This window comes from Suricata suricatta, chromosome 3, assembly GCF_006229205.1.
Source record: "Suricata suricatta isolate VVHF042 chromosome 3, meerkat_22Aug2017_6uvM2_HiC, whole genome shotgun sequence".
Taxonomy (NCBI): domain Eukaryota; kingdom Metazoa; phylum Chordata; class Mammalia; order Carnivora; family Herpestidae; genus Suricata; species Suricata suricatta.
Genome location: NC_043702.1, coordinates 26,625,542 through 26,649,334, shown reverse-complemented (window position 1 = coordinate 26,649,334; position 23,793 = coordinate 26,625,542). Strand labels below are relative to the sequence as shown.

The following is a 23,793-nucleotide window of genomic DNA, read 5'->3' as shown; positions in this document are numbered from 1 at the left end:
AATTACACACCAAAAGTTCGTGTGTCAATAAATCTCGAGATTAAAATCATACAGAGTATATGTTCTCGACACAAAAGAATTAATTGAATTCAATTAAAATAAAATATGTAGACAGTTGACAATATGTGTTGGAATTATGTGACCCATGGCAAAAGAGTGAACTGATTAATTATCAAAGCTGAATATATCAAAAATTGGGGGAAAAGTAAAAACAGCTTTTTAATAGCTTTCAGTGTGTAATTAGAAAAGAAGAAAGGTAACACTTCAGTAATCAAAGGTTCCACATTAAACAGTACACAATAATACCTACCACAAAAGAGACATCGAAATGGAATTCTACAAAATGTTCAAGTAACCCACAGTTTTGCAGGGAAAATAAAACAGAGAAATGAAAAATAGAACTGCAGAAAATAAAAAATAAAATGATGGACTTAGCCTTAACATTATCAATCTTATATTTAAAAAATGCTGTAAATATACCGACTAACAGAGATTGAAGAAATCTATTAAAAAACATGACCCAAATGTATGCTGTCTACAAAGTTTGGAATGTTTCAAATATAATAATATACATAGGTTACACACCTACCATACTGTACTATTCAGCAGAAGAAAGAACAAACTTGATTTGGAAAGTTTGAATGGATCTTGAAGTCGTTACTCTAAGTGAAAAAAGCCAATCTCAAAAGGTCACATACTTTATGATTCTATTTCTATAACATTTATGAAATTACAAATGTTTTTTAAACTTAAATTTTTTTAAAAGTTTGTTTATTTTTGAGAGAGAGGGGAGGGGCAGAGAGAGAGAGAAACACAGAATCTCAAGCAGGCTCCAGGCTCTAAGCTGTCAGCATAGAGCCCGACCTGGGGCTCGAACTCACAGACTATGAGATCATGACCTGAGCTGAGCTCAGTTACATGACTGAGCCACACAGGTGCCCCTGAAATGACAAAATTATAGAAACATAAAAATTTACATATGTGATAACATGATATAGAATTATAAATACACAAATTGCACCATGTCAAATTTCTGCCTTTGTAATTTTAGTATAATTATGTTAAGATGTAACCATGGAGAATACTGAGTGAAGGATACATAGTATGTTTTATTTTTTTACCATCTTTCCCAGTTTTGGTGAAAATTATAATTATTTTAAAAAATTAAAAAGGAATGGATCATTGATTCATGTAACTATTGGTGAATGTCAAAACCAGTATTTGAAAATAACAGCATATACTATCTAATTCTTAGTTTAAGAATAGTCAAAAAGTACATGAAGTACATGAACAGATGATACCAATTTGTGATGACAGGAATTGGAACAGTAGTGACAAGGGGATGGATGGTGGGTGGTGTTCTTGACTGGCCAGGGGCACAGCAAAGTTAGTTTATTAAAACCCATCAAAAGTTCATTTGAGATCTGTATTTCATGTGAATGACAGCTCAGTAGAAACTTAAAGAGCCAATGATTGGAAAGAGCCCAAATGTCCATTGAGGGATGAATGGATAAAGAAGATGGTATGTATATACAATGGAGTATTACTCGGCAATCAAAAAGAATGAAATCTTTCCATTTGCAACTACGTGGATGGATCTAGAGGGTATTATGCTAAGTGAAATTAGTCAGTCAGAGGAAGACAAATATATGACTTCACTCATCTGAGGAAGATTCAAAACAGATGAACTTAAGGGAAGGGAAGCAAAAATAATATAAAAACAGGGAGGGGGACAAAAACATAAGAGACTTTTAAATATAGAGAACAAACAGAAGGTTACTGGAGGGGATGTGGAAGGGGGGATGGGCTAAATGGGTAAGGGGCATTAAGGAATCTACTCCTGAAATCATTGATGCACTATATGCTAACTAACTTGGATATAAATTAAAAAACTAAATTAAATAAAAGAAAAAACCAAAACCAAAACAAAACAAAAAATAAGTTTACACTAAACAATTAAGAAAAATTAAAGAAAGCTAGAACTAATATTCCAAAAATGACATATTGTTTCTACCAGTTTCCTCTTAAAATAGCCATGTAACATGTTTTTTGTTTACTTCAAATATCATATTAGATATACAGTTCCAATTAATTAAAGTGGACAGCATGAAAATTCATGAAGTAAATATTGCAACATTTTATTTGGCCTCAAGCAAGAAATGTCAAAGATTATTATTACATTTTTAACTCTGACTTGAATTTAGAAAGTAAAACAAAGACCAGATGAATAATCAGTGTTCTATAAATGGGATAATACATTGCCTCTCTCTAAACAGGGGAAAACATGATTTTTAAGTTTATGTATCTCTACTTATTTGTTCAAACCTGTTTTTCTAATTAAATCTCTTCCCCTTTAGCAAGAATTCTTTGAACGCCTCTATGTCATGTACACGATTGGATATTCTATCTCCTTCGGTTCCTTGGCTGTGGCTATACTCATCATTGGTTACTTCCGGTGAGTGATCCGCTGTCCATCTCTCCATGAAGGGACAGGCTCCATTTCCTATGCATCGAAGATGTAGAGGTGTCAAAATTTCTGCCCCTAAATATTTTTCTCAGCGCAAGTCTTTGAATTCAGCCCAGTGTTTTGATATTATTTGGCATTGAAAATTTATTTTTCATGGGGAGATTCAGGGTTTTTATTTTTGTTGTTATTTAAAAACTAAAAAAAAGTCTTCAAAAGCATTAAAGCGGTCTGAAGCCAGTAAGCCAATAGATCTGCAGGACAGTGTGTTGTTTCTAAAGTGACATATGAAGAGCAGAACAAAAGGAGTTACAAAAATTTTCATCCTGGGTGCAAAGACTTCATTTTTCCCAAACGATTTTGATGCCTTTGAATTTTGTCTTCTAAGGGTAGAATTTTGTCTTATAAGGGAGCTAATAAAGTTTTTAAAGTAGAAGGGAAACACAATCTGATCTGTAAAATTATAAAGGGGTTCTCAAAACAGCCTTATGAAGTTGGTTTGGCAGTATTATCCCATTTTAGAGACCTAGAAACTGAAGCTCGGTGTCCAAGGTCACAAGGTTCCAGGTGGTCCAATTGGAAACAGAACCTTCATCTTTCAACTCCTATCCAAAGTTCATTCCATTATACCAAGTGTACCTCTGGTCGTTTAGGATAATAGGTGAATATTTATGAGAAAAAAAAACCTACACAAAATTTCAGGAGGATGTACATCACTAAGTAGTAATTCTTCAATTTACATAGTAATTTATCACTCTATTTAATGAATTCTTTTCTATATAGCACTTTTTATATAATTACTATACTATATAGCAGAATGCTGTACAAAAACTTGAGAAACTTCCATCTCACAAAACAAAGTACTTTTTTTATAGGATAGTAAATCGTGTTGAGTCTTCTAAAAATCAATGCCTATTTATATACTCTGATGGCACTATTCACAGTCAGTGGTTTCCACTGACATCTGGAAACCTATCTGGTCAAATCCCACTTGATTGTGAAGAAACTCCCTCAAAAGAATCAATGAGGTGGACTATCTGGGCAGAACGGACACGCATACATGTCCCTAACGTAGTAATGAAACACTTCCAAAATGTCTAAATTTAGGTCATTCTCATGTGGCCTACCCCATCCTATATTATGAAATATAAAAATATATTATTGGATTAAAAATTTCTTACTACCTTCCACTTGTGTACTTTGTCCTTTCGGGAAGAGAAGTATGATTGTGTCCATTGTACAGGAAAGTTGCACTGTCTAATGGTCAAGCAATGATAGAGCTGGGCCCGATTAAAAGTCCCTTCCTAAGTGTTGTTATTGTTGTTTTCCATCAGACTTAAAAAAGAAAAGATCTCTTTTGGAGTTAGCTTTTTGTAAAAAAAAAAAATTAGTACTGTATCTACTTCTAAGTATGTTAGGACTGTAAGTTGTGTCTGATTCTTTTATAAACTCAAAGATTTTTATGTTAAAGTCAGCTTGTTTACTCTTTAACAGTACTTGGAAATAAAATTGTGTAATGCTATGAAAATATTTTTACTTTTTCTTTAGGGAATGTATTGAAAATGTGAAAGTTCTACTTTTAATAATATTTATCCCTTTTGAAAATAGTCTTCATTAACCATTTATTACTTTAATATACAGTTTAGTATAATGCTATCATATAGTATAATACTTAACTGAAAAATCAGAATAAACATGGTAGTAGATCAGGATAAATTTGAAATTATTTATCAGAAAGTTACATTTTAGTTTTTGATCCCAGTTGTTTCTATTGGAAATATGTAGTAATGGGTTTTTGTTCATGCTTCCTATATTTTCTTCTTTTGTGGAGGAGTATGGGCTCATTTATGTAGTTTCTTTCCCCATTTCTAATTTCATCCAAATCTAAGTACTGAATATTTTTTTTCTCCATAGACGATTGCATTGCACTAGGAACTATATCCACATGCACCTGTTTGTGTCTTTCATGCTGAGAGCTGTAAGCATCTTTGTCAAGGACAAAGTGGTCCATACTCACATAGGAGTCAAGGAGCTGCACTCTCTATTAATGCAGGATGACCTGCAGAGTTCCATGAAAGTGCCTTCTGTGGACAAATCACAATATGTAAGTGTTTTCATCATTTTCTGCCATTACTGATTCATATAACATTATAGATACGTTATATTTTACATCCCACTAAATGTTAACTTGTTTGGGCTTATCTAATCTCTGAATTAACAAAGAGAGATGACCAATTTGTATAATGTTGATTACCTCAGGTCTGACCTCAAGCTTCATGCCTAATTACTCATCATCTTAGACTATTAAAAGTGTTTAGTCCAGAACATTCTGGAATGGAAACATTAAAAATTATGTGGAGTGCATTTGGTAGATGGCTTCTGGCTACTGTCATGGCTTTCAAAAGTAAAAAGCCCACTTACAAAACCAGAAGTGTGGGATTTAAAATCCCATACATGTAGTTTCTTTATTGTAGACTCAAAGACTTGTTCAAATATAAGACTCCAGGTACTTGATTCTGCTCTGAAATGCTCTAGGATTATTTAGTAACTAGAATCAAATAATTCAGTTAATTAGATCACTGATACTATATATCTGCATATCAAGTATGGTAGGTTGTATGCCTTGAGGGTATGAAATAATACCCTTTCTGTATCTTTGGCCTTTGCCCTATAACTTTGTAGGCCCTCCTGATTCTGATTCTGGGCTGGCTTTGTGACCTGTTGAAGTAGACATGATAGTGTGCCAGTCGAGGGTAGAGCTCTGTGAGTGAGCCTAGCCAAGATTGGCTGAACCTGTCTCAGATCAACAGAATCATGTAGCCAGTCCATAGATTCGTAAGATGTATTGACACGGACAAATTAAGTCAGTGTCCTGATTTAACAATAATTTCATCCTAAATATTTTGATTTTTAAATTTCTAAGCTATACTGATGCATCGTTGATAAGTCAATTTATGCCATTGACTTTGGAGCATAAAAAAGACAAGAAAAAATAAATTTATGATAGAATAATGGCGAATCTTTCTTTTTTATGCTCTTCTGTACTTTCCTAATTTTCTCTGATGATTGAGTCTTATTTTGATAAACAGGAGAAATTAAGGAAAAGTGATTTTTTGGCAATTTCTAAAGGAAAATAATCATATTTAAAAAAATAGAATCAAGCTCATAGTCTTAGAGATGCTGTCTTAAAATAAATTTGTCCTCTCTTTCAACAGTCTTGGTTTTTCTATATGTAGGAAATAGATTATGAAAAGGAAACGGAGAACTGCTTTTTGGTGGGATGATATGGCGTCTAGTACAATTAAGAGTTCTAATATGATGCAATTCTGGCTTATTTGTTACAGACTGGCTGCAAGATTGCTGTTGTGATGTTTATTTACTTCCTGGCTACGAATTACTACTGGATCTTGGTGGAGGGTCTCTACCTGCATAGTCTAATCTTTGTGGCGTTCTTTTCGGACACCAAATACCTGTGGGGCTTCACCTTGATAGGCTGGGGTAAGGTATTTATGTCTCCTTTCCCTTTAAACCAGATCATGGATTTGAGGGCTTTCTGTTAAGCCTGTCCTTAGCATACTTTCAGCCATTATCCCGAAATCGCTCCCCATCTGACCTTCATACCTCCTTTTTTCTCTTCCATTGTTCATGGGGAAAGTTATTAAGATCAAGTTTATAAGCCTCTGAGGGGTAAGAAACTTTTCAGGTTTAACTTATGGTTGGTGTTCTTCAGCCAGATTCTTGAGAGAATTCTTTGGCAGAAATATAAAAGAACACATTTTTAGTCATTTAGAACTGCTATGCTCATGTCTTATGTCAGTGTCCTGATTTAACAATAATTTCATCCTAAATATTTTGATTTTTAAATTTCTAAGCTATACTGATGCATCGTTGATAAGTTGGTGAGAATGCCAGGTAGGAATTTGTAAGATTGCATCTTGATTGCACTTAATGATACAAATTACAAATTAATTATGTAGACTTATAATGTCTTTTGGAAAAACATAATTCAAACTACTTTATGCATATATAATTTAAAAAAAGGATAATCAGCCCACATTCCAAAAATACCTTATCAGTACTAGCCTGGACTAGGCACTAACTCAGCATGACATGGGGAAAAGGATTTTGCTTTTTTGTTCAAATTTAAGAGAAAATTAAAACTCATATGTGATTGCAATTCAGAAACCTCATGATCAACAATTGCAGATCTAAGTTGTTATTTTATTTTATTTTTTAAGCTTATTTATTTTGAGAGAGAACACACACACACACACACACACACACACACACACACACACACACACGAGAGTGGGGGAGGGGCATGGATAGAGGGAAAGAGAATCTTAAGCAGGCTCCGCACAGGGCAGAGGCCTATGTCGGACTTGAACTCACGAACTGTGAGATCATGACGAGAGCCAAAATCAAGAGTTGGACGCTTAACTGACTGAGCCACCCAGGTATCCTTCAATTGCTGTTTTAATATTCAAATTATGATGTGCTTGGCATTGGAAAAAATCAACTAAGTGGTTCAAGATTAAATTTGAAGGGCTTTTTCCCCTCCTCCTCCAAAACAAGAGTATTTATTTGCTTGTTTTGCCTTCATATTATTTTAACATTTGAAAATGTGAAGTAAGGAATATTGAATTTTCTACTAGTTAATGCATGACTTTTAAGAAAATAAAGGGTCTATTTACTATAACATTTAATTTATCATGAAATGATTTTTGTGAATAAAGTTTCATTTCTGAAGGCAGCGTGTCTGTTTTGAAGCTCTCCCTTTGACTAGCAGTTACTAAAAACAAAGAAGATTCATTTTTTTTTAGAGTACTTTGGAAATTTCCTCAATAGTTTCTGGCAGTTTGCCTCCAAATCAAAATTACATCTGTGTACCCACATAATTACTAGAAGTTGGTAAAGGTGTTGATAGAAAATTCAGCAATGAGTGTAGACATCTGTCTGAGTTACGTTTTATATTAAGGATTTCAACACCACTGGTCACATATAATAAATTCTTTTTTTCCTATTTACTTACTGGTTTAATGGCTAACTCCCCCATTAACTGTTATTTGGTCAGGGGCACCTGGGTGGCTCAGTCAGTTAAGCTTCCAACTATGGCTCAGATCAAGATCTTGTAGTTGTGAATTCAAGCCCAATGTTGGGTTCTATGTGGACAGTTCTGCTTTGGAGTCTGCTTTGGATTCTGTGTCTCTGCCCCTCCCCAACTCACTCATGCTCTCTCTCTCTGTCTGTCTCTGTCTTTCTCTCTCTCTCTAAGATAAATAAATATTAAAAAAACAGCTCTTATTTGATCTCTGTCATTTAGTCTGTTCTTCTCTAAAGTCAGGAGTTTGTATCACTTAAGCCCAAGAAAGTAGTTTTCAAATCTTTCTATAAAAAACAGAATTAAAAAAAAACCAGTCTAGTGAGCTTCTATTGCAAGTATAAATTTCTTACCTTCCTTTACAACTTTTATTGATTTGTCCACAAGAACTTTGACACTGGAATGATAACTATAGTAGAGAAGCATCATTACTTGAAATCGTTTTATCAAATGGTTTACGAACAAACATGAAATAAAGTAGGCTTTACCCAGAAGTTTTCTTTGAAAGGCATTTACATGGATATATCATGCGTACTTACCCACAGTCTGAAACACTAATAACCGATTGTTAGAGAATTACAGTTCTCCACTTAGTCTACCTTCTGATTCTCTCTGGAACTCCATGTATTTATTTATTTATTTTTAAATGTTTTTATTTATTTTTGATACAGAGAGAGACAGAGCATGAGAGGGGGGAGGGGCAGAGAGAGAGGGAGATAGAGAATCAGAAGCAGGCTCCAGGCTCTGAGCTGTCAGCACAGAGCCGGACGCGGGGCTCATGTTCATCCATGAACGTGAGATCATGACCTGAGCCAAAGTCCGACGCTCAACCGACTGAGGCACCCAGGCGCCCGTGCAACTCTATTTAAAAAAATGCTCTACCCCTCAAAATGCTGTCCTTGTCAGTTGTCTTGCTTGTTCAATAAATGTATAATAAACAAAAACAAAGCTCTAGTCTAGGGCGTATACAATTATAGTTATATTCTATTAAGAATATCTCTCCACCACTTAAATGAAGCTACCATTTAATGAAGTAAATACCTAAGTCTATTTGAGTAATATACTATTTTTCCCTTAACACTGACAGTCTGATTGGAAAATAGCATTTTTATTTCTGACTCATTTTTCTGTATTCCTATAAGGAAAACAATGATCAAAAACATTATAGCTGCTTTGCAGGATCCTTTGCTAGAAATAATTTAGAGTGAATCCAATTTTGTACTTTCTTCCAATAATGTGGTTAATGGACTTCACTGGAGAAGACAACTTGCTTGGATTTTTATGTTACTCATTGGACCCAGTCATTTTAACTTTAGACTCTCTTCAGCTAAATAAATACTCAGAATGTCATTGCTCACATTATAGTGATGTGTACAGGTATATCATTTGCATTGATTTTGCTGATTCTTAAGAATAAATTGGAAGGGAAGGAAATTACAGTCTTAAAATAACTGTTTTTACACATCTTCATCACAAAACAGGATGCATACCAAGGGGGAAAGGCAAATTCCAATGATGACTATATTTCTTTTCTTTCAACCAACCAAATTCTTAGTTTTCCCTCTTCCTGCTTCAATCTTCTCATAAATTAGGCACTTTATTCTTGGTTCCATTTTGTTCTTTCATGTATGCATTATTTTTCTATATATTAAATTCTGTATTTAAAAAGTATCCGTCTTATTCATTCATTCCTATTGAATGTGTTCGTTTACCTCTATATTAGCAACCATTTTTAATTTTCAACTGTTAGAGAAGATGCCAGGATGTACACATTATCATATAAGATCACCTTTCCTGGTTATACCGTGTAGTCATGTCTCTTTTGCCAAGCTTTCAATGTAGAATATGTTCATATTCCGTATTCTCTGAAAATAATCAGGACAACAGTACATTGCCAGTTTTATTATCTCTGTATAAGCTGATGTCAATTCAGCAGATTTTTTTTATTATTCAGTTGGCAGTAAATATACTCAAAATGCAGAGATATGTAGTAAAGTCTGTGCACATGAGAAGTGTGCTATCTGATCCTGTAGGTCATTTTGTTTTGTGTTTGCCTCTTCTAATCATATGTATTATATTCAAAATATTTGATTTATAAGACCTGTTCTTCAACACGTTATTTACTATAGTCAAATAATACCTTTACACAATTAAAAATCTAGAAAAGCTATTTCTTCCATCCTTTATGATTTTTAATTCCATTGTTATTTCTACTGAAGATTGCCTTAAACTTAAAATTACATTTAACAAGTAGAGTCAATAAAAGATCTAAATTTTAACCCTACCTTATGGAAGATACGGAACAAACTTTTCAAATATAATCTGAGGTTTTACTCCAAACCATTTAAAATTACATGGATTTATTACCTCTTTAACAGAAAACACATTACAGTGAAGTTTAGTTTTACATTGGCAGCAATTATTTCAGTTTATCTCAGTGGGTTCACCTGGTTTTAAGATTTCAGCTCATCTCCACCAATTTGATCTTCTTTAGTTTCTGCCCACCAGCAATATTTAGTTTTTTTCTATTGTAACTCTTCTTTTTCAGACTATCCTTACCTATAGTACCTTACTGCATTTTATGGACTATAATAAAAAATATTTTTAAAATATTTCTTCTCTTTCCTGTAGCAATTCCATCTCAGGAGGAGGTAGCTCTTCTAAAGTTTTACAAGTAGATACTCTTCCAACAATGGGAGATTTTCAAAAGTTTTGCAATTTTCCTGAAAAAAAAAAAAGAGGTTCTCATTCAGTATTGGCTTCAAGTCCCATGAGAGTTGAGAATAATTCTGCCAAAATCATATGAAGGCACTTGCAAGTTCCCTAAAGAATGAAATCCAGGTGATGGATAGTGAATCCCAGCGTTCTGTGATGAGGAGAGTGAGAACTTCAGGAATAGCCTGGAACTTCATGTCTGAGCGGTCAGTATGTTGACTAGATGCCCCGAGGAATCAAGATTCCTCGTTACTAAGACACTGTATGTCTGTAGCTAGTCCAGGCACCATCCCATGTCATGTCGGGTCTCTAATTTTTAGACCTAACTTTACACTGTATGACCTACCTGTGATTTTACAATGGTACTAGCACCACAGGAGGAGAGTAAGGCTGAGGCATGGCTTATGAAGCCTGTGAAATATCCAAAACAAGATGAAACTACATAGACCAAGACCAGAAGATACTCTTTACTGTCTTTGGGTTCAAAACGCCCCTGTTTTATGCCATGGGCTGCTGCCTAAGTTTTTATTTGAAGAAAGGATTTAATTGCTAAAACATTTTGGCTACTATTAATTGCTCCAAAACTTCATTTATTTTTTAATTAAACATATTTTTATTATTAAACAATTTTTTAAATGTTTATTTAGTTTTGAAGGACAGAAACAGAGGATGAGCGGGGGAGAGGCAGAGAGAGAGGGAGACACAGGATCCGAAGCAGGGTGCAGGCTCTGAGCTGTCAGCACAGAGCTTGACACAGGGCTTGAGCTCACGATCTGGGAGATCATGACCTGAGTGAAATCGGTCATCTAACCGATGAAGCCACCCACTCACCCCCAAAATTTCATTTTAAAGGAGAGTAGTAATGGGGCCACATGAGAACCCATGTCTACTTATTTTTATTTTTCATTTTTTTATAAGTTTATTTATTTATTTTGAGAGAGACAGAATGCATGTGAGTGGGGTAGGGGCAGAGAGAGAGAGAGGGCGGGAGGGAGAATCATAAGCATGCTCTGCACTGTCAGCACAGAGCCCAACACAGGGCTCGAACTCAAGAACTGTGAGATAATGACCGGAGTTGAAATCAAAAGCCGAATGTTCAACCTACTGAACCACCCAGGTGTCTCCGACCCCCACCCCCGTGTCTACTTATTTTTAGACCAGAGATTGTTTCCCTCTCAGAGTCACTTAACCAACTGAGGACTCTTAACCAACTGAGCCACCCAGGCACCCCCTGGGTACATCTATTTTGACAAAAATAATTTCCTGGAACACAGAATTTGAAATTAAATAGCTACACAGACAGGCTGAGGTTAAATTCAATGAGATGATCACCAAAAAGGCCAAAAATTTCTCTACTGCAGGGCACCATCTTATTTTCATTTTTAATGGCATTTTTATTCAACTGAACCTATTTTTTTCACTTTTTCTAAAAAAGAATACTCAAAAACTTACAAATGTGTTTTTAAAAGTAAAGAATTTAATATTGTGTTTAATTAAAAATGTCCTAAGTTAGATTAAAAGTTCTCCTCTCCCCTTGTAAAGTGGTTTCTAATTTCTGCAATGTTTTCATTATGCTCTGTCTTTCCTTTCTTTAAACCACTTTCATAAATTCCACAGAATGAGAAGCTGTCCATTAATCCTTTGGTTCTTTTTGTCATGTACCATAAAAGTTATGATTTGTGATTTTTTGGTGTGTGATGTCAGAGTCTAATTAACTGTAACATGAACCGAACAGTCAGCCTTTACTTTGGGCAGACTTTTCATACCCATGAAAGTCAGTGTAATAGATTTGATTTTGCAAGCTCACGAGCTGTTTATCATTTACGAAGGACACACATGTCATGCTCCAATCCTCAAACTAACATAGGGCTCATCTGTCTCTGCGGTCTTAGCTGAATGCGAATGCTTGTCTCTAGCCAATATGAACCCCCAAGAAGAAGAGGCTAAACTGATAAGACTTCCCAGTTCCATAACTTCCCAGTATAGCTGTAACAGCTCGCACTTTTAGAACAGGCAGAAGTCTAATTTTTGAAAACGACAGCCTCCCTGCAGCTCCTGATGAAGTCTGTGGCTTCATTCCTCCTTGAAGGCAGGTAGCTGTCAGTTTGGCAAGAGTCAAAGTCCAGTGCTCCGACTGCTACCTGCTTCTGGCCCCAGGCACTTCTGTCCTCTCCCCATGTGGCTGGATCCTACATCCCTTAAGGGGACATTGGGCCAACCTTCAAATCTTCAGACTTTCAGGGGCAAATGACCGCAATGTACCTGGCTCATTTCTCAAGAGGACGAGAGGAAAACTAAGAAGAATTTCATGTTGATATACCTATATTTTTCATGTATATTTTTCTCTCTCAACTTTTAATAATATATTCATATGTGTGCTGAGTATGAGATTAAAAATTTCCTTACTCTTAAAAGCAAGTATGGTCTCTGAGTCCCTCTTTGGTTACAGGGTTCCCAGCAGCTTTTGTTGCAGCCTGGGCTGTGGCTCGAGCGACTCTGGCTGACGCAAGGTGAGTGAAAAAGACGAGGTAAAGAGAGAGCCTAAAATTTCCCAAGACTCAGCCTGGGATTTACACTGGCTGCTGTTGTGGACCACATTTCCCTTTCTGGATGTCATGCAGGAAACTACGTTGGTGAAATTGTAGCCTTTGATACGTTACCAGCAAGCTATCCAGCCCAGAGGTCATGGGACAGAGAGACTCGCAGACTCGATTAGGATGCTTGACCTCTCTAGTTTGTAATATCATCTTAAAACATAGTGTGAGAATTCAAGGGGGAGGAGATGGGTAAGTTAACATGCTTACGATATGATGTAAGCATGAGGAAGGACTGCACCACCTGAGTCATGGGATAGGCAGTATTCAGATCTCTTTTCTCAGTCTGTCCCTGTCAGCCTCCGCCACTGATAGTGTGATTATGAAGACTGGAGATGTGATTGCAGCAAGGGGACCCACACACAGAAGGTGCTCTGGGCCAATGACACATGATTGCCTTCTTGTATTAATGGGAGGAAAGTATGTTTCATCATAGCTGTAACTGGCCACTTAACCTGCTAACCAGCTTTGGGGGTTATTTGTGTTCCTTGGGCAAAGAATATGTGGGCATGGGATTCACCAACCAGTGGCTGACTTAAGATGTCAAGGATATTGAACCCTTCTTGTCTATCAGGGATATTTTGTATCATGAATATATCGTGCCCATGTTACAGTGTTACGTTTAACATGCATGGCCTCTGCTTATTTGATGCAAACTGTGGGTTTCAACCATCCCATTTGGGTTTTTTGTTTTTTTTTATAGCATAATTAAATGTTTTCAAAAAATAAAACTAATGTGCATTGGATGTAGAATCCATTCTAGTGAATCACTAGGATTATCAAGTAGCCTGAAGTTAATTTCAAGTAGCATTTTATTATTATTAGATTAATGTTTTGTTTTTGAGAGGGGGGAGGGGTAGAGAGAGAGAGGAAGACAGGCTCTGGAGCAGGCTATGTGCTGACAGCAGTGAGCCCAATGCGGGGCTCGAACTCATGACCTGTGAGATCACGACCTGAGCTGAAGCCCAACGCTTTAATCAACTGAGTGATGCAGGAGCCCCTGAAGCAGCATTTTAAAGTACAGGGCGGTGGTGATGAATGATGATGAAAGACCCTTTTTTTAGATTTGCACAGACCTGAGTTCAAATCTTGGTTTAGCTGCTATTAGTTTTGAGACCATGGGAACCACACATAACCTCCTATACATCTATTTCTTAATATTAAACAGATAATACTGTAAACATGACATTTGTACAGACAAAACACTTCGCACAGAGCCAGGTAGCTGGCAGGGAACATGAGGAGGAAGGGTTCGGGTGCAGGTAACTCACAGGCCTGTTCTACTCCTGGTTGGTTCTGTGTCAACAGGGGCACGACCTGGCCTCTCTGAGCCTCAGTTTTCTCATTGATCAAGTGCAGATAAAATGAATATTACTCTTCATGGGGTTGTTGTAAGATTGAAGGAGAATGTATGTAAAATACTTAGGGTTTGGAATAGTAAGTACTAAATACTTAGTAGCAAGTATTATTCCCTGGATTATCTCATTAATTTATACCTGCATGTAATGTCTGATCAAAAATAATGTTTTTGTTATGTTATTCCATTAGAAAGCAGGACTTATCCTTTCACTGATCCTAGCTGATGATATTTATCCTATCAAGTCTTGATTCTGCTAAAGTTAGAGCTTAAAAATGAGGCTGTAGAAGAGATGGGGGCCACATCTTCCAAATACTTATAGGTACATTAGGATGTTGTTTTTTTTTCAGCAATAATGACATCAAATTTGCATTTTATAAAGGTCATTACCAGCATGCAGAGGAAAAATTGGAGGAAAGTAATAGTAAAGGTGACAGTGAGCATTTTTTTAAAAGTTTATTTATTTATTTTGAAGGGAGAGGGATGGGTGGGGGGAGAGAGAACCCCAAGCAGGCTCCATGTTGGCAGGGTGAGCCCAACACAGGGCTCCATCTCACAAACCGTGACATCACGACCTGAGCTGAAATCAGGAGTCAGACGCTTAACCAACTGAGCCACCCAGGTGCCCGGTAGCTAGCATTTTTGAATGATACCCCCATTCCAGGCACTCTCTAAGGGTTCTGTAAATATTACTTTAATTGAACTTCATATCAACCCTATGAGACTAAGGCCAGAGCAGTTGTAACCAACATTGCACAGCCACAGTGGTAGAGCAGGATTTGTCTAAACTGTTGGGCTCCAGAGGCACGCGATAAATACTACGAGCAGAGTAGATGTTCTGTTAATATTAGTGGTATTTTTATTTTCCGTGGAGGAGGAATGTTGTAGAGAGATTCCTTTTACATTGTCATTGACAGCTGCTCACTCCTCAGTTGCTTCCTCACCTCTGGTCATGAGGGATGCGCGCTGGACAAGGTCCATTTACACTGGACGGTTCTTCTTGCCTTCATTCTACCTACACTTTGTCCTCCTTCCACTTGTAGTTCTTTCCATTCTCTAAATCAAAAATAGTTCATCAGCTCTCATGGACTTCTCAATAGTTCACCCTTTTTGCTGCGATATGAGCTCATGCTTGGGCATCGGTATCGTGTGTAAACACAGACTTGTTTACCAGCACATTTTCTCTCATTCACATGATACAATTACATCCGCATTTCATGGTGTTCAGAAAGGAAAACCAGAACTACAAGTACTCTGCTACTTCAATATGTTTGAAATGCACTATGCCACCATGTAAAATCTTCCTTACCAAATTCCTGTAGCATTTTGTATGTATATTCTGTTATTTTTCCCTTTCTTATCTACTATCTTATTTCTCTTCATGTGCATGTATAACTGTCACATTTGGGGAAAAAACTGAATTACAAATGGGAAGGAATGAATTCTCTGTTTTAGAATAGAGAACTCTCCAATGCTTGCCTGATCAGTTCTTACAGATCTATTTGGCCACTTTCCTCCATTTGCTAAGTGTCTCTCGAGCAAGATAAAGTTTGACTCAGTGCAAATTGTTAGTTATCAGGAGATGCATTTTCTCGTCCATTTGTTAAGTGTAGCCATTTCCCTTAGCCTCAGCCTTCCCATTTGTAAAATGAAAATATTCTTGGTGATGAGTAAGGTTGTGAGTCTGCAGGGGGTAGATGTGAAAATCAGATGAGAGCCCATTTATGAAAGGGCTTTGTAAACTCCAACTTCTATGCAAACATTAAATTTGCTAATAATTAAGGGTTAATGTTATCAACATTACCATTATTACGATATGTATATGGTGATACTGAAAATGTCAAATAGAACTTATAGTGTCTGCTATTTGATTCCTTGTTGGGCCAGTTGAATCAGTAAAGAGGTACTAAATAATGCTAAATTATGTTACCTTGAGATGTGTACATGTAACTTAGTTTCAGAATTTTAGAGAAAGTAGATCCTCAGGCATTTTTTGGTTCAGTCCTCTCATTTGAGAGGTGAGTGAATAACTCCCGGAGACATCAGGTTACATTTTCAAAACCTACGGTCAGCCTGTAGCAATTTTGACTCATTCATCCATTCAACAGATATTCCAAGCCTTGAGCACAGAAAGCAAGCAAATATATTCACAACGCATTTTATATTGAATTAGATAATTAGTTTTCTTAGTTATCTTGTATTCTTTCTTGAAAACATAAACTGAATCATACACCATTAACAGTCATATGTATTCTCAAGAAAAAAAAAAGAATTACACGACTACTATTTTTGAGGCAAAGCATCCTTTAGGTGCATAATATTTCAAAAAACACAACTGATAATATTTCTCTAAAGCAGTTGAACTCATGTCAAAAAAAGAAATATAAGTTGGAGCCTGGGGCTCCTCTGTGCAAAACATTTATTCTTGCCTTACTCAGAATAAAATTTTGAATTTTATAGTGTCCTGATCTTAACATGATAATTGGGTTAAGAAGTCATTTAATATTTATTTTGGATATAAAATAAAACTATATTATCACATACATGGCATGATTTCAAAGTTGCCAAACTTGATTTTTCATGTAATTCACCTTGTCTCTAGATAGAAAGTTTTTATGGGTTTTCTTGAGGGTAATCTGACCTACACAGTTCTCTGCCGCAGAGTTCAGCTTTGGAGCCAGCTTGGAGCGTCTACTAAGGATCACTGAGATCTCTGCTCCTGTCTTTAACATTTGAGACTCTTCCTTTTTTCTAAACTAGAAATCTTTTACAAAGCTAGAACTCTGATTTTCTCTGTGGCCTTGCCTATGAGAGGTAAGCCGATCAGACTCAGTTATGGAAGACCCTCTAAATGCTATTGAATACCCAAAGGAAGTCTTATAGTTCTAAAATTCTATCCAAAGTTATTTGGCTGAGCTAGGGTAAGAAAATTGAGTCGTTTTCATTGGAAAAATGAACTTAAAAAGTGAGTATTTTTGTTTGTCTTTCTTTTCACTTAACAAAGCAAAACCCCCTATTAGCTACCTTATTACCTTCTCCCTGCTCATTCAAAGATGAGATGCCAGCAGGAAAGGTTGGTTCCATCTTGCAGAGGATCAAGAAAGATAGCTTCTACCATTTCTAGGAAATCTGCATGGCTTCCAGGGCTTCTGCACTTCCCCTGCTCGCATCCGATTGTGAGCTGTGGACACAATGTAGTGTCTGGTCAGTATAATTCCCTGGAACTGTTCTGGCAGAACAGAGCCCTCCTGCTCCCCATCTTGCTCCAGGGAGTCCTACTTTCTAGTCAGACCTTTGTGCATCATGCTGACCACTCAGAACTGCATTTTTATTGGCATCCCTTCCTGCATTTTCGAGAGTGTTAACATTTAATTTATGAAGTCTGAACAGCAAGTAGTTTCTGAGCCAAGTTAACAAACACAGCTGAGATGGGACATTGAAGAATTAATGGAAAACAAGGATTTATAGCATTTTCTTAAAAAATCTGAAATCTCAGTCGCCTTTCATAGCAAAGGGTAAATTTGAAGCTTTGACATTGAAAACTATCAAAATCAAGTTTTTCCTGTTTTTTTGATCTAGTTTCAAGTAGAAGGTTTTTATAGAGCTGAAATTGTACACTTGAACTGCAGTGTATTACAAGACACCATGATGAAATGTCATTGAGGCAAAGAAAGAAGATTGTGAAGATATTACCAAAAGTCAAAGCAGAAAGAAAATATATGGAATCCAAGAGTCTTGCAGCTAGTGAATCAGTGTTCAATTTATATTCATACAATATATGCCACTTTCCGTATAGTTACTAGGAGGCGTTTTTAGGGTAGTATGATGGACATTCTGCACAACTCAGTCACACTTATCCTTCTTGTGCAGTAGAATAATGTGAAAAATACATGCGTGCAAACAATGCTAGGAAATGTTTAATAATGTGTGAGCGCCAATTTTCCCTATCTTTGATTGCCATGTTATTCAAACCTAAGTCCTTTGACTTTGTACATTGCATGTATCAGGGTCAGGAGTACACTTTGGGTTTGGGTCTAGTTGATTCTACTGTGGTACATTCTTCTAACGGAATGCTGTGCTACTGAGCTGTCTTGGTACTGATAGGAAAAGAAATAAAAAAATATACTGTTAGGGGCGCCTGGGTGGCTCAGTTGGTTAAGCTTCTGATCTCAGCTCGGGTCATGATTTCAGGGTCTGTGAGTTCAAGCCCTGCATCAGGCTCCGTGCTGACAGTTCAGAGCCTGGAGCCTGCTTTGGATTCTGTGTCTCCCTCTCTCTCTGCCCTTTTCCTGCTCACCCTCTGTCTCTCTCTGTCCCTCAAAAATGAATAAACATTAAAAAAAATACTCTTAAAAGGAAAGAGCCAGTTGCAGAACAGACTATACCCTGGGTTTTCATAGGGCAGGGAAAATAAGATTATAATATTTGGATTTGTATATGCATAAGAAAACACTGGAAACATATACAATAAAGTAATAAAAATGTGATGCATAAGGGGGGGCAGAGGAAGATTGGAACATGGGAAGAACTGAGATGTCTCAATGTTTGTCTTTTTATATAGTTTGATTTTTCAAATTAGAATTTATTGCCTACATAAAAATATTAAAATTTAAAAATTTATAGTCATTACATGTATACAGAAAATGTTTTACCTTCAAGGGAGAGTTGAAATAACTTTTTAACTTGTTCATTAATTTAAAAGTAACTTTTTGATGTTTGTCGTCTAGAATTAAAAAATTATCATTATATCCCTAATATTTTTTAAATAAAATTTCATGTATTGTCCCCTCAATTGATGCTAGGTTTTGTCTAAAGAGATAGAACGCAAGAAATAAGCTTGTATTCATGTATTTTTAATATATAAAAACTGTTTAAAGTGCTACATTAAAGTTTCAAACAGAACTAGTTTTTTTCAACACTGTTCAATTTATTTCAATTTTGCCCAATCACAATCAGGTTTGGTGAGATTGAGTTAACTTGCTTTGAGTTCAATTCAATCTAAAAAATATTTGTCAACTACATACATGTTCTGTATTGTTCTAGGCACTTACACTACATCAGAAAATAAGCACAATGATCCCTGTTCATGTAGAAACTAAATTCTGTTTGGTATGGGAGTGAGGCAAAAGAGAAATATAGCAGATAGGTAAATCACTTAGCGTTTTTATTAAGTACTGCTAAAAAGAAGTTTTTCACAGTCACAGATAAAATGGATTTTATGCTGATATAAAATGAGCATTGTCAAAGATCTTTTAACTCACTAATTAATGAGGGAACCAGTAAGATGTTATAACTGGTACAAAGAAGAAATATAGGAATCACATGCTTATATTTAGCAAACTGCACACTGAAATAAATTTATAAATACACACCAAAATTTAGTCTTCATAAGGCAATCATCAATCATATTCCACCGAACTCAGCTAGTTTTTCACTTCGATGCATTAACAATCACTTGCTTCTAGTTTTCTAGTGCATTTCTATCAACAAGGATCATTTGCATTACTGTCAGTTTTTAGTTTTAAGGTTTATTTTATTTTTGAGAGAGAGACAGAGCATGAGCAGGGGAGGGTCAGAGAGAGAGGGAGACAGAATCTGAAGCAGGCTCCAGGCTCTGAGCTAGCTGTCAGCACAGAGCTGAAAATGGGGCTCAAACCCATGAACCGCGAGAACATGACCTGAGCCGAAGCCGGATGCTTAACCGACTGAGCCACCCAGGCGCCCCACTGTCAGTTTTCTATCGCATTTCCATAGATAAGAATGATTTGCATTAGTGTCAGTATTCTACAGCAAGTGGAGTTATGACATAGAATTGCTGGAACTGCTGGAAGTAGGAAGACATTCTCACTGCAGTGATAAAAATGAAGTATCAGGTGCACCACATTTAAAAGACAATAATTTTTGTGGCTCTAGAACCGTGGTTTTGACTCTTGTTGCTATAAAAATAAACAATATTTATAATGCTCTAAGTTCATCATATGCAAACCAAGACCTATTACCTATGACACATTTTTTTTTTTTTTTCTGGTTTGGGTGTTCTATGAGATTTTTTGGTCTACTTCTTTTTTGATCGAAAGCTTGGGACTGGAATGTTCGGTAAAACTTAAAATGCAGCTTAATTCTCACCGTCTATTTGCTTGTCGATTCATGAAAGTTCTTCTCCGTGTCTCAGATGCTGGGAACTGAGTGCTGGAAACATCAAGTGGGTTTACCAAGCCCCAATCGTGGCAGCTATCGGGGTGAGTGTAAAAAGCCGGCGCACTGGAAAGAAAGGAATAGAACGCATAATTAAATTGCTGCTAACACTGAGAGAACGTGTGTCTGTCACTTTTTTCCACAAAGGTTTACGAGACCCTCACATTATAGCAATAGCTGTTGGGAGAGTCTGGGCTGGGATCGGACTCACATTCGTGGCTGATGCCGAGATCCATGCCGGAAGCACAGACCTCGCTTTAAGCACATGGTTCAATGCCAGGGCTTCAAAATATCTGGGGCCATTTACATGTCCAAGGAGTAGGAAGGTCCTAAAGCTCTTCCCTCTTTACATCCATTATGTTGTAGCTCCACTTTACTGTTCTAATCACCTGATAGCAAGGAGGTTAGGAGGAGAAGACAGAGCGGGAGAACAGAGGAATTACTGGGAGAAAGAAAAACGATAGGCTGATTCATGAGAAAGCACCGACTTGGCATACTGTCTCTGAGGAGTCAAGAGGGTGCTGTGTGGGGGCATATCCCATAGAATCCTGTCTGATATCTAATAGGAAAAAGACTGGAGTAGGCAATGTGTATTGCATGGGCTTTATCTGCCTATAATATTCCACCTGCATATTATATCTGTTGTGAAGGAAAACAGTTACACTTCTTTGTGTCTAACAAAACTCACCCAAGTGTTTACTGTTGACTTCCCTTAAAGGCTTTATTGCATTAGCTTCTCTGTAGTTCGATGAAGAAATTAAAGCATCGCATGTTTTCTTGTATTCATTCAAGATTATAAACATCTTAATAAAATGACTTATGTGCTCACATTAACTGTCAAACCATTTGAAAGTAATACAGGAGTCTAATTTTTAATGATTCTTTGGCCTTTCTTTGTTCTTCCAGTTTCTTACTTTCCTCATTTTGTTTTCGGTAGCACAGTGCGTCACCCAGTTTGTCATTCTGTTGCCATACTGGATACAGAGGGCCCGCTATTAATGGGACTGAGGTTTGGTAGAATCTCTCCGGAGTCAGAGAAAAGCTTGTTTATCTCATAGGAAAAATGCAGAAGGAAAAATAGAGAAGATTGAAAAAGGACTCTTCATTTCAAAAGCCCATTGATGTAAATGTTTATGGAGGAAATAAAATGTAGAACACTTTTAGAGAAGCCAGTTTCTTGCAGAAACAATGGTAGCAATGTGTCATAGGAGAAGCTGTAAATGGACTGTGGGTAAATGAATGAATGACTTACATTTACAAACTCTTATCATTTTAATTTTAACAAAGGGCTGCTTTCTTAGTCTAGGGATAAACCATCCATCAAACTGTCTAGTGATAAACTATATCCCTGAGGGAACATGAAAGATACAAATTAACTTTATAAAGTAGAGTATGGTGTTTACCACTCTGATTTCCCTTTTATCTGCTAATACTCTATCCTCATCTGTGCTTCCCTGCCTTTCATTTTCTTTCCTCCTAGTTTCTTCTCTGCTGGGTTTGCTCATCTATTACTTACCATCCTCTTTTTAAGGGGATAACTCAGGTCTTCTTACTTTTAGTGTCTTCAGTGCCTTATACTAGAATTGTGAAAAAAAGGTAATTAAACATTGTATGAAAATGTAGACGAGTTTATTTATGAATGGCAAGTTTGAGTTTTCATTTGATGAAAAGATCTGTTAAAACTAAGAGATCCTTGTAAAATTAAAAACTGAAGGAGAGGACAGTAGAGAAAAGTAAATCATAGGATGTCTTCCATTGAAACCATTGATTACAAAATTTTTAATGTTTATTTATATTTGAGAGAGGGAGAGAGAGAAAGAGAGTGAGAGAGAGAGAGAGAGAGAGAGAGAGAGAGAGAGAGAGAGAAGAGCAAGTTGGGGAGGGGCAGAGAGCGAGGGAGACGCAGAATCCAAAACAGGGTCCAGGCTGTCAGCACAGAGCCTGACCAGGTGCTTGGTCTCACACACCCTGAGATCATGACCTGAGCTGAAGTGGGACGCTTAACCAACTGAGACACCCAGGGACCCTAATAACCATTGAATTTTTTTTTTTTATCCAAAGCTTTGTGTTTGTGTTGTTTGTTTGTTTGCAGATCTTAGTTACTCACACCATCAAGAGGGATGAGAAGTTTAGTTGCTGAGGTTTCTAAACTGAAAAGTAAAACAGTAAAGTTAGGTGATTATAGCGGTTCTAGAAGATTTCCCTTTGGGGAAAGAGAGCTAGAAATGATGGTACACTCAATGCATTTTGAAGGAAACTTAGGTGGAAGCCACCTTCATCTTCTTGAACCATAATTATGACAGCTCTAAAGCAAGAATTCTTGAATGGTTTTCCAATATCACAACATCCATTTAATCTCATGAATCAGGGAAGATTCAAGACCACCTTTCTGTTTGCTGAGTGACCTTTTTGTTTTAGTATTACAGTTCAGTCATCACAGTTCCCTTTAAGATTCTCTCATTTTACCGTAGAAACAGTCTGTAAGGGAAAAGGTGTGCCGGGAACACCATCCTTGTGTTCCGAGGGACGTGCTCCTGCCTCTCAGCTCCTCAGTGTCCTGAAGCTGGGAAGGATGGCAAATAATAGCAAAGACTGTATAGTGCTTACCCGGAAGTGGGCACTGTTTTAAGTGCTTTATTTATGTAGATTTATCTAATCTTCTAAAAGACGAAGCTGCCTGAGGTCCCACAGCTAGTAAGTGGTAGAGTGGGTCAGTGTTGAACTTCAGGGTCAGTGTCTACCCAATGAACTCCTTGCACTTATAATAACATCTAATGTTCCTGATAGTCTAGAGAAGCCCCCGTCACTCATGCCTGCACCATTTACATGCAGTACCACAGCCACATTGTTTTCCTTTCAGATCCTTGAACTTGTCAACCTCGGCCTCCCTGGGTCTTTCCCCCATTTTTCTCTGTACCCCTGGAGTGCTGGGATGTGCTTTCTTCTCTTCCTCACCTTAAATGCCACTTCTCCATTGTGGCCTCCTTGATGCCTCAGTCTAAATTAGGTCACACTTGTTATATCCCACAGAGCAAGGTGAGGTTTTTCCTTCTCAAGATCATCACAGTGTATAAAGGTCCTAAATGTTGAGTGTCCATCTTGCCCACTAAGCTGTAAGGTGTATGTGATCAAGAACCATATTTTCCCTCAACTTCTGTATTTCTAGTGCCTAGCAAGTTTCTGGTGCAGAGTGGCCGCTCAATATTTGTTGAAAAAAATAAAACTAGTGTGCAGAGCAGACTGCCCTGGGGAACTGGTAAGAGCGTAGAAGTGAAATGAGAGCACAAAGGAAAGTTCTGTGTAATTACAGAACCTCTGAGTCCATTTCATGTCACCTTTTCATTTCCAGAGAAGCCAACTAGAGCCC

The 23,793-nt window shown here is 36.9% G+C and overlaps 1 protein-coding gene across 2 annotated transcripts in view; it reads left to right on the top strand.

The window, feature by feature from the left end:
* PTH2R (parathyroid hormone 2 receptor) overlaps nucleotides 1–23,793 on the top strand; it is an 83,565-nt gene that overhangs the window by 41,662 nt on the left and 18,110 nt on the right. For both annotated transcript variants that reach the window (XM_029932932.1, XM_029932931.1), the window contains exons 5-9: nucleotides 2,358–2,455; nucleotides 4,379–4,568; nucleotides 5,809–5,962; nucleotides 12,730–12,790; nucleotides 20,404–20,470. In XM_029932932.1, the coding sequence (XP_029788792.1) occupies nucleotides 2,358–2,455; nucleotides 4,379–4,568; nucleotides 5,809–5,962; nucleotides 12,730–12,790; nucleotides 20,404–20,470 (570 nt within the window). The remainder of the gene's footprint in view (nucleotides 1–2,357; nucleotides 2,456–4,378; nucleotides 4,569–5,808; nucleotides 5,963–12,729; nucleotides 12,791–20,403; nucleotides 20,471–23,793) is intronic.